This window comes from Leucoraja erinacea, chromosome 7 (genome assembly GCF_028641065.1).
Source record: "Leucoraja erinacea ecotype New England chromosome 7, Leri_hhj_1, whole genome shotgun sequence".
Lineage (NCBI taxonomy): Eukaryota > Metazoa > Chordata > Chondrichthyes > Rajiformes > Rajidae > Leucoraja > Leucoraja erinaceus.
The window spans coordinates 77,937,363-77,956,611 of record NC_073383.1 but is presented as its reverse complement, the minus strand read 5'-3'; the positions used below and the strand labels follow the sequence as shown (position 1 = coordinate 77,956,611).

Below are 19,249 nucleotides of genomic sequence, written 5' to 3'. Positions count from 1 at the left end.
GAGGAGGGGAGGAAGGGGAGAGGGGGGAAGGGGGGGGAAGGAGAGGGAGGGGAGGGGAAGGGGGAGAGGAGAGGGGAGGAGGGGGAGAAAAGCATAGGAGAAGGGAGTAAGGACAAGGGGATAATGGAGAGTAGGACAAGAGAGGGAGAGAAGAGGAGGAGGGGGGAGGAGAGGGGAGGAAGGAGAAGGAGAGGAGAGGAGAGGGAAGGAGGGAGGGGAAGGGGAAGAGAGGGAGGGGAGGGGAGGGGGGAGAGGGGAAGGGAGGGGGGAGGGGAAGGGAGGGGGAGGGGGGAGGGGAGGGGAGGGGAGGAGAGGGGAAAGGGGAGGGGGGAGGGGAAGGAAAAGAAAGGGGAGGGGAAGGGGTAAGGGGAAGGGGAGGGGAGGGAAGGGGAAAGGGGAAGGGGAAGGGGAGGGGAAAGGGGGGGGGAGGGGGGGAGGGGGAGGGGAGGGGGAGGGGGAGGGGGAGGGGAATGGGAATGGGAAGGGGAAGGGGGAGGGGAATTAAAATTGTTGTCAGCTGGGCAATCACGTATTCCGATGCGGACTGAGAGGAAGTGTTCAATGTAAGCTGACTCTGACTAGCCGGATGCATCTCCACAGAAGCCCGGGCAGGGTTGCTTCAGTGCACCTTGTACTTTATACACACAGCGGCCAACTATTGGTGGCGGCATTGAAGGAGTTAACAATCGCGCAGGGCGACTTTGTTCCGAACACAGTCAAACGTCTTGAGTGGACTCGGAGCTACTCCCATCGACAAGTAGGGAGCAAATCAATAACACCACAGAGATTGTGCCTTGCAAGGGCCTTGAAAGGGAAGATTGTTAAGGGTTTGGACACGCTAGAGGCAGGAAACATGTTCCCGGGATGACGGGACTGTCATATGCTGAGAGACTAGAGCAGCTGGGCTTGTACACTCTGGAGTTTAGAAGGATGAGAGGATACCTCATTGAAACATATAAGATTGTTAAGGGTTTGGACACGCTAGAGGCAGGAAACATGTTCCCGATGTTGGGGGAGTCCAGAACCAGGGGCCACAGTTTAAGAATAAGGAGTAGGGCCATTTAGAACAGAGATGAGGAAACACTTTTTCTCACAGAGAGTGGTGAGTCTGTGGAATTCTCTGCATCAGAGGGCGGGTGGTGGAGGTCGGTTCTCTGGATGCCCTGGGATCAATGGAAGGGAAGTTAGTTTGTGTGATGGTCTGGTCTGGGCTGCGTCCACAATTCGCTGCAATTTCTCGCGGTCTTGGATGGAGCTGTTCCAAAACCGTGCTGGGGTGCATCCCGATAAAATGCTTTCCATGGCGCATCTGTAGAAGTTGGTGAGAGTTGTGGGGAACATGTCAAACTTCCTACGCCTTCTAAGGAAGTAGAGGCGTTGGTGTGCTTCCTTGTTCGTTGCTTCAATATGGGTGGTCCAGGAGAAGTTGGTGCTGATATTGACTCCTGGGAATTTGAAGTTTTCGACCATCTCTACTTCGGCACCGTCAAGGCAGACTGGGGTACGAGCACCGCATTGTTTCCTGAAGTCGATCACTATCTCCTTTGTCTTGCTGACAATCGAGAGGAAGCTTGCTGTCTCGACACCAGGACACGACGTTCTCAATCTCCTCCCTGTACTCCGTCTCGTCATGAGTTGAAAGTTGATGTCTTGAATATCAATAATGGATTCAGAAGGAGATTCCGGGATGGCGGGACTGTCATATGAGGAAAGATTGAAAAGACTAGGCTTGTATTCACTGGAGTTTAGAAGGATTAGGGGATATTTTATAGAAACATATAAAATTATAAAAGGACTGGACAAGCTAGATGCAGGAAAAAATGGCCCCAATGTTGGGTGAGTCCAGAACCAGGGGCCACAGTCTTTTAGAATAAAGGGGAGGCCATTTAAGACTGAGGTGAGAAAAAACGTTTTCACCCAGAGAGTTGTGAATTTGTTGAATTTGCTGCCACAGAGGGCAGTGGAGGCCAAATCACTGGATGGATTTAAGAGAGTTAGATAGAGCTCTAGGGGATGGTGGAGTCAAGGGATATGGGGAGAAGGCAGGCACGGGTTATTGATTGGGGACGATCAGCCATGATCACAATGAATGGCGGTGCTGGCTCAAAGGGCCGTATGGCCTCCTCCTGCACCTATTTTCTATGTTTCTAAAAGGAAATTATGAACCTCTTCTGGAGACTGGTTAGCATGCAACAAAAGCTTTTCACTGTACCTCAATACATGCACCAATAAACTAAACTAAACTGGCATGGCCTGGCATTTCGGGGCAATTAATATAACTTACCATTTATCATGGTCGACACAAAATACTGGAGCAACTCAGCGAGTGAGGCAACATCTCTGGAGTGATGGAATGGGCGACGTTTCGGGTTGAGACCCTTCTTCACACAGATGTCAGGAGAGGAGGTGGGACTAAGATAGAATGTAGTCGGAGACAGTAAGACTGGTGGGAGAACTGGAAAGGGGGAGGGGATGGAGAGAGAGAGAAACCAAGGGCAATCTGAAGTTAGAGAAGTCAATGTTCATACCGCTGTGGTGTAAACTACCCAAGCGATATATGTCTCGACCTGAAGCGTCACCTATTCCTTCGCTCCATAGATGCTGCCTCACCCAATGTGTTTCTCCAGCAATTTTGTCCACAAGTGAAATATGAGGTGCAGTTCCTCCAATATGCGCTGGGCCTCACTCTGACAGTGGAGGAGGCCCAGGACAGAGAGGTCAGTTTGGGAATGGGAGGGGGAGTTGTAGTGCTGAGCAACCGGGAGATCAGGTAGGTTAGGATGGACTGAGCAGAGGTCCATTTGTCATCCCTCGTATTAAGCTTTCTCAGGGCTGCCTTTATAAAACCAGGTATTGCGTACAGTTTTGGTCTCCAAATCTGAGGAAGGACATTCTTGCCATAGAGGGAGTGCAGAGAAGGTTCACCAGACTGATTCCTGGGATGTCAGGACTGTCTTATGAAGAAAGACTGGATAGACTTGGTTTATACTCTCTAGAATTTAGGAGATTGAGAGGGGATAGATAGATAGATAGATAGATAGATAGATAGATAGATAGATAGATAGATAGATAGATAGATAGATAGATAGATAGATAGATAGATAGATAGATAGATAGATAGATAGATAGATAGATAGATAGATAGATAGATAGATAGATAGATAGATAGATAGATAGATAGCCTTTTATTGTAAAAGCTATAAACCTTTTATTGATCTTATAAAAACTTACAAAATTCTTAAGGGGTTGGACAGGCTAGATGCAGGAAGATTGCTCCCGCTGTTGGGGACATAGGACAAGGGGTCACAGCTTAAGGATAGAAACATAGAAACATAGAAATTAGGTGCAGGAGTAGGCCATTCGGCCCTTCGAGCCTGCACCGCCATTTAATATGATCATGGCTGATCATCCAACTCAGTATCCCGTACCTGCCTTTTCTCCATACCCTCTGATCCCTTGGCCACAAGGGCCACATCTAACTCCCTCTTAAATATAGCCAATGAACTGGCCTCAACTACCCTCTGTGGCAGAGAGTTCCAGAGATTCACCACTCTCTGTGTGAAAAAAGTTATCCTCATCTCGGTTTTAAAGGATTTCCCCCTTATCCTTAAGCTGTGACCCCTTGTCCTGGACTTCCCCAACATCGGAAACAATCTTCCTGCATCTAGCCTGTCCAACCCCTTAAGAATTTTGTAAGTTTCTATAAGATCCCCTCTCAATCTCCTAAACTCTAGAGAGTATAAACCAAGTCTATCCAGTCTTTCTTCATAAGACAGTCCTGACATCCCAGGAATCAGTCTGGTGAACCTTCTCTGCACTCCCTCTATGGCAATAATGTCCTTCCTCAGATTTGGAGACCAAACTGCACGCAATACTCCAGGTGTGGTCTCACCAAGACCCTATACAACTGCAGTAGAACCTCCCTGCTCCTATACTCAAATCCTCTTGCTATGAAAGCCAACATGCCATTCGCTTTCTTTACTGCCTGCTGCACCTGCATGCCTACCTTCAATGACTGGTGTACCATGACACCCAGGTCTCGCTGCATCTCCCCCTTTCCCAATCGGCCACCGTTTAGATAATAATCTGCTTTCCCGTTTTTGCCACCAAAATGGATAACCTCACATTTATCCACATTAAACTGCATCTGCCAAACATTTGCCCACTCACCCAGCCTATCCAAGTCACCTTGCAGTCTCCTAGCATCCTCCTCACACCTAACACTGCCCCCCAGCTTAGTGTCATCCGCAAACTTGGAGATATTGCCTTCAATTCCCTCATCCAGATCATTAATATATATTGTAAATAGCTGGGGTCCCAGTACTGAGCCTTGCGGTACCCCACTAGTCACTGCCTGCCATTGTGAAAAGGACCCGTTTACTCCTACTCTTTGCTTCCTGTTTATAAGGGGGAAATCCTTTAAAACCGAGATGAGAAGAAAGTTTTTCACACAGAGAGTGGTGAATCTCTGGAACTCTCTGCCACAGAGGGTAGTCGAGGCCAGTTCATTGGCTATATTTAAGAGGGAGTTAGATGTGGCCCTTGTGGCTAAAGGGATCAGAGGGTATGGAGAGAAGGCAGGTACGGGATACTGAGTTGGATGATCAGCCATGATCATATTGAATGGCGGTGCAGGCTCGAAGGGCCAATGGCCTACTCCTGCACCTATTTTCTATGTTTCTATGACCGTTTGACTATGATTGTTTGACATGGACAGAACAGAGCAGTAAAATGGCGAGTCAAGGAACGGCAGATGCTGGAATCCAGAGCTGGAGGCAGGAGCATCTCAATGAGTCAGGCAGCGTCTGCGGAGGGAATGGATAGGTGACATTTCGGGGGTCGGGACCCTTCTTTAGAACTGTGCAGTGTGCAACTATCTGCATGTACCCCCACCTCTGACCTGAGGGTGGAGGGAAGGACTCTGATGAAAACAGCGAACGGGTTCTGAGGAAGTTCAGCCGAAAATTGCAGAAGAGTTGTGGACGCAGCCCAGACCATCACACACACAAACCGACCTCCCTTCCATTGACTCCATCCACACCTCACGCTGCCTCGGCAAGGCCAGCGGCATAATCAAGGACCAGTCTCACCCTCTCCACCCCTCTCCCATTGGGCAAAAGGTACAGAAGTGTGAAAATGCACACCTCCAGATTCAGGGACAGTTTCTTCCCAGCTGTTATCAGGCAACTGAACCATCCTACCATCAACTCTAGAGCGATCCTGAACTACTATCTATCTCATTGGTGACCCTCAGACTATCCTTGATCGGAATTTACTGGCTTCACCTTGCACTAACTATTATTTGTATTATTCCTTTTGTAATGTACTTGTACACTGCGGACGGCTCAATTGGAATCATATACCGTCTTCCCAGTGACTGATGAGCACGCAAAGGCTTTTCATTGTACCTCGGTACATGTGACAATAAATATACTCATCTTCAGCAGCAATATCCTGGAAATGAGTTGCTTGTCTCCTGTGGAGTTGCTTCTCTAAAGATGCTTTGCTTGTTCCTGAACCATTTGGAGTGTGTTGGGTGCAGCGGCCAGTGAAGATGGTTTTCTTCGATTCTCATTGACTTGAATTGTACTTGGACCAGGCCACTCTTGGCCAAAACGCCGCCTTAACGAATCGTCTACTGAATTTGTCTCTTTTGACCCCTGCGTCTGGGCCTGAAGGATCCTGGAGGAAGCCAGATCATCGGAGGACAAGGGTTTGGTGAGGAACTGATGCTCGGTGATAGAATTGATGCCACTTTCAATCTACCTTATTGTGGACTGAGAGTTACGGGCCCGTCCCACTTGGGCGACTGCCGCAAAAATATCCAACGCGTTGAAAAATGTTTGGTGATAGTGGCGACAATTTTTGCTGTTTGTCGGTTTTCACCAGGTGTCGTAGGTCAATTCCATTAAAACTAGACCTCAAGAGTCGCCTAAGTGGGACAGGCCCATCAGGGACTTGTTCATCAATTGCTTTTTGGTCACAACGGGAATCTTTGGTATTAAACGGGTAACCGTGGGATAAAAAGTGAGTGTTTTACCTACGCAAGTTTCTCGTAAGTAAAGCAGAGTGCTGGGGGCAGCACAGTGGATCAGGCAGCATCTGTGGAGGGAATGGACAGGCAACGTTTCTGGTCGGGACACCAGCAGACGGATACTAGCAGGGGGTAAAAAGCTGATGAAGAGCTCGTGGCAGAGTCAACCCTGGCGAGTGTTAGGTAGAAGCCGCAAAGAACTGCAGAGTCTGGAATCTTGCATTGAATACACAGTGGACTGGGCAGCGCCTCTGGAGGAAGTTTATGGTCAGGTCACTTCTTCAGATAGATGGATACAGGCGAGGGGGAGCTTGGTTGGCAAACAGGTGGATTGAGTGACAAGGGCGAGAGATGAAAAGGAGGCAAAGGGATATCAGATATGTAGGAAACATGTTCCCCATGTTGGGGGAGTCCAGAACCAGGGGCCGCAGTTTAAGAATAATGGGTAAGCCATTTCGAGCGGAGACGAGGAAACACTTTTTCTCACGGAGAGTTGTGAGTGTGTGGAATTCTCTGCCTCAGAGGGCGGTGGAGGCAAGTTCTCTGGATGCTTTCAAGAGAGAGCTAGATAGGGATCTTAAAGATAGTGGAGTCAGGGGATATAGGGAGAATGCAGGAATGGGGTACTGTTTGGGGATGATCAGCCATGATCACATTGAATGGCGGTGCTGGTTCGAAGGGCCGAATGGCCTACTCCTGCGCTTATTGTCTATTGTGTATTGTCAGGTAAGGAAAGGGCAGATAGGTGTGCTATCTGAGTCAGAAGAAACTGCAGATACTGGTTTATACCGAAGATAGACACAAAATGCTGGAGTAACTCAACGGTACAGACGGCAGCTCAGGAGAAAAAGAATAGGTGACGTTTTGGGTTTTCCAGCATTTTGTGTCTATTTTAGGTGGAACGACCTTGCTGGCAATTCCTCCAGAATAGGTTTGAAATCTGCCAATCCTGCCGGAGGCACCTGGATAGGGACAGGGAAATCTTGCAGCATCGGAGACACAAGAGACTGCGGATGCCGCAATCATAAGTGTGACTCAAAGTCCTGTAGGATCTCAGTGGGTCAGGCAGCACCAAGAAGCAGACACTGTCAGACCCACTAAACCTCCTCCAGCCCCTTTGCGTTTGCTGCAGCCTTGCAGAATGAATTGCACGTTTAACGCCTCGGTCGATGAGATTCGCTCCAATTGGAGGGCCAGCACAAGAGGATTGACAATAGACAATAGACAATAGACAATTGGTACAGGAGTAGGCCATTCGGCCCTTCGAGCCAGCACCACCATTCAATATGATCATGGCCCATCATCCCCAATCAGTACCCCGTTCCTGCCTTCTCCTGATATCCCCTGACACCGCTATTTTTAAGCCCTATCTAGCACTCTCTTGAAAGCATCCAGAGAACCCGCCTCCACCGTCCTCCGAGGCAGAGAATTCCACAGACTCACCACTCGATCTGTGAGAAAAAAATGTTTCCTCGTCTCCCTTCTAAATGGCTTTACCCCTTATTCTTATACTGTGGCGCCTGGTTCTGGACTCCCCCAAGACCGGGAACATGTTTCTTGCCTCTAGCGTGTCCAAACCCTTCAGAATCTTAGTAGCCATTGGGCCAAATGTCCTTTTTCTAACCTGCAATGTTTGTGGTTCTGTTGGTTGCATTCTATTCCTTCTTATAAATATCTTATAGGAGGCTGAACACGCTAAGGCTATGTTACTTCTGAGGTACTAACTTCACTTACTTGAGACGTTCGTGCTGTAGGTCACTCGCTGAAATCTTGGTTGCACTAATTTCAGCAGCTTGTGTACTAAATTCAGAGAAAGCTAAAGATTACTATCAGATTTAATTAAGCTAATATCAGGTTATTCCTCAGAGGTTGAGCATTGGACTATGCCATTGAGTTTAAGTCTGTCCATAACCTGGTCACAGTCTGAGCAGCTGTGGGAGAAAGCCATTGCCATCAGCATTCCTGACCTAAAAAAAAAACAATGGGAGAATGAGGACCTCTCCCGGGATTATCGCTGAAGGGCTGTTGGGCTAGTACCGAGGATTAACTACTGTATCTGTCAAAAGGAGTGAAGGTTGATTAAAATAACTATTATTTTATAATGCTACCCGCTCAAGGAGACTTGATTATCCAAAGCTGCGCAGAACACCACAGGGTTGTGTGTATGGAGGGTCTCTGATAGACTGCGATGGACTGTGATGGCTGCTTTGAGTTGCCCCTCGGTAAGAGAGAATGGAAAGGTAGCTGCAGAGGTTCTGATCGTCACCAGGAACGAGCCCTTGGAACTATAACCCTGTACTCTTTGCCTGAGACAGGTCAGGAAGACACGGTTTGTATTAACCACCTCTCGGTCGCGCGGGGTTAATCAACTCCTCTGAGATCACCGAGGCAGAAGATTCGCACATTTAGAGTCGCTTTGCAGAAGCAACAAACTGCACATGCTGGTTAATACACAAAAGGACACAAAATGCTGGAATAACTCAGCAGGACAGGCAGTATTGCTGGAGGGCACGGACAGGCGACATTTCAGTTTCAGACCGAAGGAGGGTCTTGGCCCGAAACGTCGCCTATCCATTTCCTCCAGAGATGGCTGGCTGAACCGCTGAGCTACTCCGGCACATTAGGAGTCCTTAGGCGTTGTTTCATTTTGTAGCGTTTTACTGATTTCAAGCTTGTTTGCATCTCCACCTGATTAACTTGTATCTCCGTTTAACTTGATTCAACCAAAAAAAGCTTAATTTAAAAATTAATATTTCATCTTACTTTTGTCGAGCTTGCAAAGAAGGGAAAGACTGATCACGTTTTACACCAAGCGGGATCAATGATCGCGTTTGAACATGTGGCCATCAGAAGAAAGCAAATTCGTGTGAACAATAGGCAGCAAACTATCAGAGTCGCTCAGGTTGCAGAGAACGCTGAAATGCTTGAAAGGTCAACGAACAAAATGGAAACTGCGTGGAGGAGTATTAAAATCGATTAAGTGGGACCAATGAATGTCCAAAAAACAAAAAGCGTTGCGAGGGAAGAAATTGGAAGAGATTAAGGTTCATTAGGCGGAAAGATTTTTAACGAGGGAAAAGATGGGAAGGTGTTGAAGAAGATGTCAGTGGTAGAGTAAATAGTTTCCTACCAACGTTCACTGCTTTAGGCAGTGCTCAGAGGTACTGGAAGATTCGCAGTGCCAGTCTCCTTTACCCCATCTTTAGGTCCACTCCTACAGAGGAGAAAATCGGGATATTTTTTTTATAAATACCAGTTTATATGTTGCAATGCAAATTCGACCTGCGTGCAAAATCCGTTACACTCTTAACACGACAACGACTGTTCTTCCTGAGGACATTGTAACAAAGACTGGTCTGCCCCAACAGCTGCTGACAACCTTCTACCGCTGCACCACAGAGAGCATCTTAACGTATGGCATCTCTGTGTGGTATCTCAGCTGCACGGAGGCGGAGAGGAGAGCTCTTCAGCGCAGAGGATTATTGGGACACAGCTACCAGCCTTGGAGGGCATCTACCGCACACGGTGCCTCAGGAAGGCCACCAGCATCCATAAAGACTCCTCACACCCTTGTAATGGACTGTTCGAACTATTTCCCTCCGGCAGACGTTACAAGGCCTTCTACGCCCGAACCTCCAGACTCAGAAACAGCTTCATTCCCAGAGCTATAGCGGCTCTGGACCGGCCCTGCTGAGTGCCACCCCCCCCCCCCCTGGACTGTCTCCCTCGGATGGTCACGTCGCACAGTTTAATTATTTATTTTTTTGACATCGGTTGAAATCTGCATACCAAATCTCGTTGCACTGATATGCAATGCCAATAAAAGAAATTATTATTATTATTATTATTATTAACATATCACACCATTCTGAAAACTCCGCCACTGTAGTAAATGCTTCCCTGGTACGAAAAGCTGGCAGCAAAAATGGAGATGGCGGGCAAAATATGGACCAACCAGGCAATGACAGCATTCAATAGCGACAGGAGGAGCAGTGTCTAATTTCTCCACAGCAACCAGAGCCAACACTGCTCTCTATCTTTCATCTATCCTTCCTGTAGATTTGGCTATTGCACGCTTTGTTAGTAGTGTTTGTTAGTAGTAGCCCCGCCTGGTACGTGTTTTATAATAGTAAGAACCTGCCTAGGTCAGGCAGTAGATGTGGCAGCTCGGAGCTGAAATGTACTGTAGATCCTATGCCGTAACGTGTTGTATCTTAACGTGTGGTTGAGACATTTCATTACATGGTGTCAGAAGTGGGATTGATGCAGATGTGGATTGCACTTCCCAAAGAGATGATAATGGTGTTTAAGAGGCTTTTACATAAGCACACATGGATACACAAGAAATAGAGGGATATAGGATCACGTGCAGGCAGATGGAATCAGTTTATCCTGCATTATGCTCAGCTTAGATACTGGGGTCTGTAGGACCATTTCTTGTGCTGCACTTTTCATCAGTTATAGAAACATAGAAAATAGAAATTAGGTGCAGGAGTAGGCCATTCAGCCCTTGTAGGAGCAGAATTAGGCCTTTCGGCCCATCTAGTCTACTCTGCCATTCAATCGTGACTGATCTATCTTCCCCAGGGGAACCCCGTTCCCCTGCCTTCTCCCCATAAACCCTGACACCCGTACTAATCAAGAATCTGTCTATCCCTGACATATAAATATCCATTGACTTGGCCTCCACAGCCTTCCGTGGCAGATTCACCACCCTCTGACTAAAGAAATTCCTCCTCATCTTCCTAAATGGACGTCCTTTTATTCAGAGGCTGTGACCTCTGCTCCTACACTCTCCCAGCTGTGGAAACATCCTCTCCACATACGGGCCTGCCACTATTCGACTGGCCAACTGCTTACTATGCGAGTGTGACTTCTGGTATTAGACATCGTAGCCGGGCGAAATATCTTCCCTGTCAAGCTCTGTAAGAATAATATCAATAATAATAACAACACTATAATTAATAATCAATAATATCACTATTTATTTTCTAAACCAGACCTAGATCGTGGCTTTTTGCTCCTCCCAGCTTTCCTCTCTTGCTTTCTCCCATCCCGTCTCCCCTGACTATTCATCGTCTCGTCCCTCAGCTAAACTTGTTGACGATCCTTTCTCCCTTCGAATTGTGCACAGAGGGGGGGGGGGCTCTTAAACTGGTGTTATCCCATCCAGCAATTGGTCCAGCTATCCTCGGGTCAGCCACTGGCCTGAAACGGGGAGAAAAACATATTGAAGTCCTGCCATTAAATGTGCAGGTCTCTTAAAGTCACTTTATCCCTGGTGGTCTAACAATTTGTCGCTGTGTGGGAGATGTAATGCAAAGTATTGGAGTTTCCGTAAGAGAAACTGTAGCAACATGAAACCAAAGCAACTAATTCCACCGCTTCACGCGACAGTTAAGGGCCTGTCCCACTGTACGAGGTAATTCACGAGCTCTCCCGAGTTAAAAACAAAAAATCAAACTGAGGTTCGATTTTAACATTTAAAAATAAATTGGATAGGTATATGGACGGGAAAGGAATGGAGGGTTATGGTCTGAGTGCAGGTAGATGGGACTAGGTGACTAGGTAAGTGTTCGGCACGGACTAGAAGGGCCGAGATGACCTGTTTCCATGCTGTAATTGTTATATGGTTATTTGGTTATATGGTAAGTATGTAAAATGTACGTAGCGGCTACATCAGAGCTCGTGACGCCTCGCAGCGGCTCGTAACGCTAACATAGAAACATAGCGGCAGGTTCTCAGGAAATGCGGTAACTCGTGAAGTTTTTTCAGCACCGTGTAAAAGGTTCACGAGAGCCCCGAGTACCTACGAGCGGCTATTACCGTAATTCTCCGAGTTCGAATCAGGGGAAACTCGGGAGAACTCGTGGATTACCTCGTACAGTGGGACGGGCCCTTTAGTGAACAAAAACTGGCTCAAAATTTGATAACAAGCACATTAGTGCACAGTTGGTTTCAAGGAGAGCAGTAAAGGAGGAAAGAGGTGGAGGCCGAGGGGTTCCTTAATGAGGGAGTTTCAAGGGCTGGAACCGAGCGGGACAGCTGAAGGAAATGGTGATTAAAAACCAGAGAAACTCAAAAAAGGCCAGAATAGAGGAAATTCACAGATCTCGGGAGCGTCGAGGATGTAACAGAGATAGGGTGGGGTGAAAACATGTTGGGATTTGAGAGCGAGGACGGGAAATTCAAAATGAGTTATTGCCACAGGTCAACAAGCCAAGGGTGTTAGCTGAACACAACGCTGGATGTTATGAGTAGGAAGGAACTGCAGATGCTGGTTTAAACCGAAGATAGACACACAAAGCTGGAGTAACTCAGCAGGACAGACAGCAACCTCTGGAGAGAAAGAAGAGGTGGCGTTTCAGGTCGAGACCCTTCTTCAGACTGAGAGGCAGGGGGAAATGAAATGAAAGATATTACGACATGGTTAGCAGGGCTTCAGAAATTAATGGAGTGACAAAAACACTGGCAGGCAAAATTGAACGAGACATGTGGAGGTTTAAGCAAAGGATGAACATTTTAGAAAATGAGTGTTATCAGGGAACGGCAACGTTAAGAAACTAGATCCACGTAGAATTAATGATCGGCCAAGTAAATCTTGTCAAGAATGTTTAATTGTCACATGGACTGGTACAGGAGCAGGGAAAGCCTTACTTGCTGCATCTTTGCAGACACATTAACGCAACATCACAACTAACATGTTTAGCACCAGACGGCATCGCATTTCACAAGGGAGGACGGCGTTACTCATAAGGAGGAGTCCATGTCTCTCCCGAACGTTGGAGACACAGTTGGATAGGATAGTGATAAAGACCCAGGTGGTTCTGCTTTAACACGTTTCCATGGCACAATCTGTCATAATAACATAATGATAAGTTAAGGGCCTGTCCCACTTAGGCAATTTTTTTAGGCGATTAGGCTGTCGCCACATGGTCTCCGGAGTCGTCTCCTCAGTCGCCCAAAGAGGCGTAGCGTCTTTCTGATCGCCGCTGGATTTTCAACATTTTTCGGAGACAGTCGGTGACAGTGGGTTTGACGCCAAAGAGTTCGACTTCTCCTGACGTGGGTCTGCTGTTCGTTGTCGCCAGGTTAACGTAGGTTGTCACCAGGTGCTGACTGTTTTTTTTTGTTGTTTAAGTAATTAATCGATGTCAAATATTATGTCGTAGGTGGGTGGGGGGGGGTTCTAGTCGCCGTATTTTCGGGGACCTGCTACAACTTATGACAGTCGCCGGCGGTTGCCTAAAAATTGTCTAAGTGTGACAGGCCCTTAATGGAACATGACTTGATTTACTTGGACCAAACTGGTTACAATGCTATTTCCATCAGGAGCTGCAGGACCACTTAAAAATTACTTTGGAAATTGGCAAGCAGGAAAATAGCAGTCTTGAGAAAAAAAGTTTACATGTAACTTGGAACCTGGAATAATCAGACACCATTGACTATTAAGAACACAACTGCTATTTCAACAGTTGGTGACCATTGAAGTTCTCAGGCAATCACTTTGACTCACACTTGTGCAATGATACTACATGTTAGAAAATGTAACATTAAGTCTTTAGTCATTTTAACTTGCAGTAATAAAAATAAAGACAGCGTTATTGAAAATACTTCCATTTATAAAATCCTGTGGGAATTAGAGACCTTTGAACTATCTTTAAGGGCCTGTCCCACTTACGTGATTTGTTTCGGCGACTTGCCGGCACCCGTCATAGTTGCCGCAGGTCGCTGAAAATTTCCAACATGTTGAAAATCCAGCGGGGAGCGGAACAAGGTACGACTCTTTGGGCGACTGCTTACCGCCACACAGGCGTCACCCTGCGACATGTCGTGGGGTGACATAGAAACATAGAAAATAGGAGCAGGAGGAGGCCATTCGGCCCCCCCAAGCCAGCACCACCATACATTGTGATCATGGCTGATCGTCCCCAATCAATAACCCGTGCCTGCCTTCTCCCCATATCCCTTGACTCCACTAGCCCCTAGAGCTCCATCTAACTCTCTCTTAAATCCATCCAGTGACTTGTCCTCCACTGCCCTCTGTGGCAGGGAATTCCACAAATTCACAACTCTCAGGGTGAAAACGTTTTTTCTCACCCCAGTCTTAAATGACCTCCCCTTTATTCTAAGACTGTGGCCCCTGGTTCTGGACTCTCCCAACCTTGGGAACATTTTTCCTGCATCTTGTCCAGTCGTTTTATAATTTTATATGTTTCTATAAGATATCCCCTCATCCTTCTAAACTGCAGTGAATACAACTCCAGTGACGCCTGTTTGGTGGTGAGCAGTCGCCCAAAGAGTCGAGAGATCCTGTACGAGTTGATGTGAAGTTCGAGTGAAGTCCGCGGGAAGTTTGCGTTAGGCGTACGGCGTAGAGACGCTGCGCACGCCCGTCGAGGCGGTGCGTACGGCCTCAATGCGGCTGCAGGCCGACAGGCCGTTGCCGCGCGGAATTTTTGGACAGTGTCAGTTTCTCGGAGCCCCGCGCGATGTCGGGACCAGCTCCGCACAACTCCATACGGCTCCACCGATCGAAGTGGGACCGGCCCCGCGAGGCCGTACGGCTCAAACGACCACGTTAGGTCGCGCTTGCCACATGCAGTCACATGCTGGTGGGACAGGCCCTTAAGTCTATTAATTACTTGCAAACATGATGCAGCAATTTAATTTGTGAAAATTATGACTTTAAACTGAATAGCGATTTATTAGTAGGTGATTTGCTCCTTTAACCAATTTGAAATTATGATTAGCAAAGGATAGATGACAATTCTATTAATCCGGCATGCTTGAGACATTGGTGATTCCGATCAAGGGATTTTCAGGACGACTGGATATTATTCCCAATTAATGATACAACATGCTTTTAAACCCAGTTTCTTTGCATTTTGAACAATTATACGTTTTCCAGTGAACATAATGATCAAAGTTAGCATAAAAAAAGGCCACATTAGGTTTCAAGGGAAGAAGAGGAAAGGTTTAGTTTAGAGAGATACAGCGCGGAAACAGGCCCCTTGGCCCACCGACCAGTGGTCCCCGCGCATCAAACACTATCCTAGCCTGGTGACAATTTACATTTACAACAGGTCGCGGGGAGTATGTACAAACTCTGCACAGGCAGCACCCGTAGTCGGGATCGAACCCTAGTCTCTGGCGCGTGTAAGCGTGCAAGGCAGCAACTCTACCGCTGTGCCACTGTAGCACCCAGTTTTAGGTGAGTTTCCAAGGAACTAGAGTAACAGAACCATCGGTAGTCATGATGCACTAAATGGAGGATCACAAAGTTACCCTAGTTATGTAACGCAAATCCTTCAGTGGCCCAGTGACACGACGTTCTCACCTGGAAGCAAACCAGGTGAGAGAAATTCAGGCATCTAAGATAAGGAGAAGTATTACAGAGAAAGGTTGAACAAGTTGAACAAGTTAGGTCTTTAGGGGGGACTTGATAGAGGTCTTTAAAATGATGAGAGGGATAGACAGGGTTGACGTGGATAAGCCTTTCCCATTGAGAGTAGGGACGAGTCAAACAAGAGGACATAGAAACATAGAAACATAGAAATTAGGTGCAGGAGTAGGCCATTCGGCCCTTCGAGCCTGCACCGCCATTCAATATGATCATGGCTGATCATCCTGACATGACTTGAAAATTAAGGGACAAAGGTTTAGGGGTAAATTGAGGGGGAACGTCTTTACTCAGAGAGTGGTAGCTGTGTGTGGAATGAGCTTCCAGTGGAAGTGGTGGAGGCAGGTTCGATTTTATCATTTAAAAATAGATTGGATAGTTATATGGACGGGAAAGGAATGGAGGGTTATGGTCTGAGTGCAGGTAGATGGGACTAGGTGAGAGTAAGTGTTCGGCACGGACTAGAAGGGCCGAGATGGCCTGTTTCCGTGCTGCAATTATTATATGGTTATATATTTGGACACTTTGATGGGAGAGGTTTAGAGGGAATGTATAAGAAGGAACTGCAGATGCTGCGTTGCACCGAAGATACACATTTTGGGCGGCATGGGCAAGTTGGGCTGAAGGGCCTGCATCCGTGCTTTGTGACGCGATGACTTGGGAGTCAGGATCTGATTTACCCCTCAGCCCTTAAAGCATTAAGGGTCACAAGAATTGCATTAACCTTCATTTGACATCTGCCTCATTAACCAAACATATTTAATTATTGCAGATAAGTCAAATTACTTGAAGGATATCGTGTTATGTCTGCTGAATAAATGAAGTTAGGATCTACAGAGGAAAAGTAAAAAGGAAAGATAATTTTCATTGTTAGCAATCTGCAAAGCATCAGATTGTGAAACACAAGGAACTGCAGATGCTGGTTTACAAAAAGAGGCACAAAGTACTGGAGTAACTCATTGGGTCAGGCAGCAAGATTGGGTGATGTTTCATGGCAAGACTATTCTTCAGACACTGAACGATCCCAATCTGATGAAGGGTCAGACACTGAAGAAGGGTCCCGACCCCCAAAAAGTCACCTGTCCATGTTTGGAGTGATCCATCATGGAGTGATACAGCGAGGAAACAGGCCATTCGGTCCAACTTGCCCACATCGGCCAACATGTCCCATCTACTCTAGTCCCACCCGTTGGGCCAATATCCCACCAAACCCGACCTATCCATGTACCCATGATCACATTGAATGGCGGTGCTGGCTAGAAGGGCCGAATGGCCTACTCCTGCACCTATTGTCTATTGTCTACCCGTCTAACTGTTTCTTAAACTTTGGGATAGACCCTGCCTCAACGACCTCCTCTGGCAGCTCATTTCATACACCCACCACCCTTTGCGTGGAAAAGTTACCCTTCGGATTCCTCTTAAATCGTTCCCTATTCACCTTAAACCTAGGTACTCTGGTTCCCGACCCACTTACTCTGCGCGGTCTATTCCTCTCATGATTTTATATACCTCTATAAGAGAGAGGCATGCTTGACTGCCAAGTTACTTGAGCACTTTGCATCTTTTTTTATGTAAGTATCGGCTGGTATTGGGAGCAAAGGTAGACAAAAATGCTGGGGAAACTCAGCGGGTGAGGCAGCATCTATGGAGCGAAGGAATGGGTGATGTTTCGGGTCGAGACCCTTCTTCAGACTGGCCGGAGTACATGAGCAGTTACGGGATCCAACGTCCATTCTGTTGGGGGGAGTCCAGAACCAGGGGCCACAGTTTAAGAATAATGGGTAAGCCATTTAAAACGGAGACGAGGAAACACTTTTTCTCACAGAGAGTGGTGAGTGTGGAATTCTCTGCCTCAGAGGGCGGTGGAGGCAGGTTCTCTGGATGCTTTCAAGAGAGAGCTAGACAGGGCTCTTAAACATAGCGGAGTCAGGGGATATGGGGAGAAGGCAGGAACGAGGTACTGAGTGGGGATGATCAGGCATGATCACAGTGAATGGCGGTGTTTGCTGGAAGGACCAAATGGCCTACCCCTGCACCTATTGTCTATTGTTGCAGAAGAAGCAGTAGTGATATTGGGCTCAGAGCATCCTACCACAGAAGAAAAGTCACCAACCCTGGCAGCAATGCATGGCTGAGATTCAATGGCTGACATCTTCTTCTCAGGAGCTAGTACAGCCCTAGGCATGATGGCCAAATGCTTCCATGCTGTCACTTCTGTAATTCCGTGAAACATAACATGCACAAATTATACATATTGTATAAGAAATGTATTTTTATTGGGAGGGAACATCACTTACTCGGAAGGGTCACGGTCCAATTCCTCCTTAACCACCGTAATCTCATGTGTACTCAAAGGCTCCAGACTGCTCCTAAATTCAAAATAGAAGATGGGAATTTTAGTTGAGTTTAGTCTAGTTTAGAGATACAACGCGGAAACAGGCCCTTCGGCCCATCGAGTCCGCGCCGGCCGACCAGCGATTCCCACACACTAATCCTATCCTACACGCACTAGGGCCAATTTACATTTATTGCAAGCCAATGAACCTACAAACCTGCACGTCTTTGGAGCGTGGGAGGGACCTGGAGCACCCGGTGAAAACCCATGCAGCTCACGGGAAGAACGTGCAAACTCCGTGCAGACAGCACCCGTCATCAGGATCGAACCTGGGTCTCTGGCGCTGTAAGGCAGCAACTCTACCGCTGCACCACCGTGATGCCCTTTTGTGAAGTTTCTTACAATAGATGGCATGATTGATTGAAACTAGAGCGTGGAAACAGGCTCTTCGGCCCACCAAGTCCATGCCATCCTGTGAAGTTCCTTACAGCAAACTGTATGATCGATTGAAGGATACAGTATGGAAATCTTCTGCTGACCAAATCCATGCCAGCCATCACACACAGTTTTGGAAAAGACAACAATTTTCATGTTGCGCGGGAAGGAACTGCAGATGCCGGTTTCAGCTGAAGATAAACACAAAAATGCTGGAGTAACTCAGTGGGACAGGCAGCATCTCTGGAGGAAGGAACGGGAGAAGGAATTCTTCTGGCTGAAGAAGGGTGTCGACCTTAAATGTCACCCATTTTCTTCTCTCCTGAGATGTGGCCCACCATTTTGTGTCTATAATATCCATGCTGTTTCTTCTTCTTGCGCATGGCGCACACAGCCTAAAGTTGGAAGACAACTTGTTCTGTTTGATCTTCTGTTTGTGCACGCCAGGTTGATTGCATTCGTTGAAACAGGGTGGACCACGTGAAGTTGGAATCTCCCACCTCCCATGCTGTTTGACTCAGTGACTCCAAGTAGAAACATGCCCTTCAAACCGCTAACCATCGATCACCCGTCCACACTATGCTATATGTCATCCCACTCTCTCATCCACTCCCTACACTCTATAGGCAATTTACAGAGGGCCAATTAACCTACAAGCCTGCACGTGATTGGATGTGGGAAGAAGCGGGAGGAAACCGACACGGTCACAGTGAGTTTTAAGAAGGAACTGCAGATGCTGGAAAATCGAAGGTACACAAAAAAGCTGGAGAAACTCAGCGGGTGCAGCAGCATCTATGGAGCGAAGGAAATAGGCAGCGTTTCGGGCCGAAACCCTTCTTCAGGCGGCGGGGGGAGGCAGGGAGATGAAAAGAAAAAGGAGGAGGAGGAGCCCGAGGGCTGAGGTAGGAAGGGGAGGAGTCAGCAAGACTTAACAAAATTGGGAGAATTCAATGTTCATGCCACCAGGGTGCAGACTCCCCAAGCGGAATATGAGGTGCTGCTCCTCCAATTTCTGGTGTTGCTCACTCTGGCCGTGGAGGAG

General features: G+C 47.3%; 1 protein-coding gene across 1 annotated transcript in view; it reads right to left on the bottom strand.

Moving 5' to 3' along the window:
* Positions 1-19,249, bottom strand: part of cfap65 (cilia and flagella associated protein 65) — a 218,878-nt gene that overhangs the window by 4,353 nt on the left and 195,276 nt on the right. The window contains exons 31-32 of the mRNA XM_055638826.1: positions 17,735-17,806; positions 9,165-9,248 (exon numbers count right to left, since the gene is read on the bottom strand). Of these exons, the coding sequence (XP_055494801.1) occupies positions 9,179-9,248; positions 17,735-17,806 (142 nt within the window). The 3' untranslated portion in view covers positions 9,165-9,178. The remainder of the gene's footprint in view (positions 1-9,164; positions 9,249-17,734; positions 17,807-19,249) is intronic.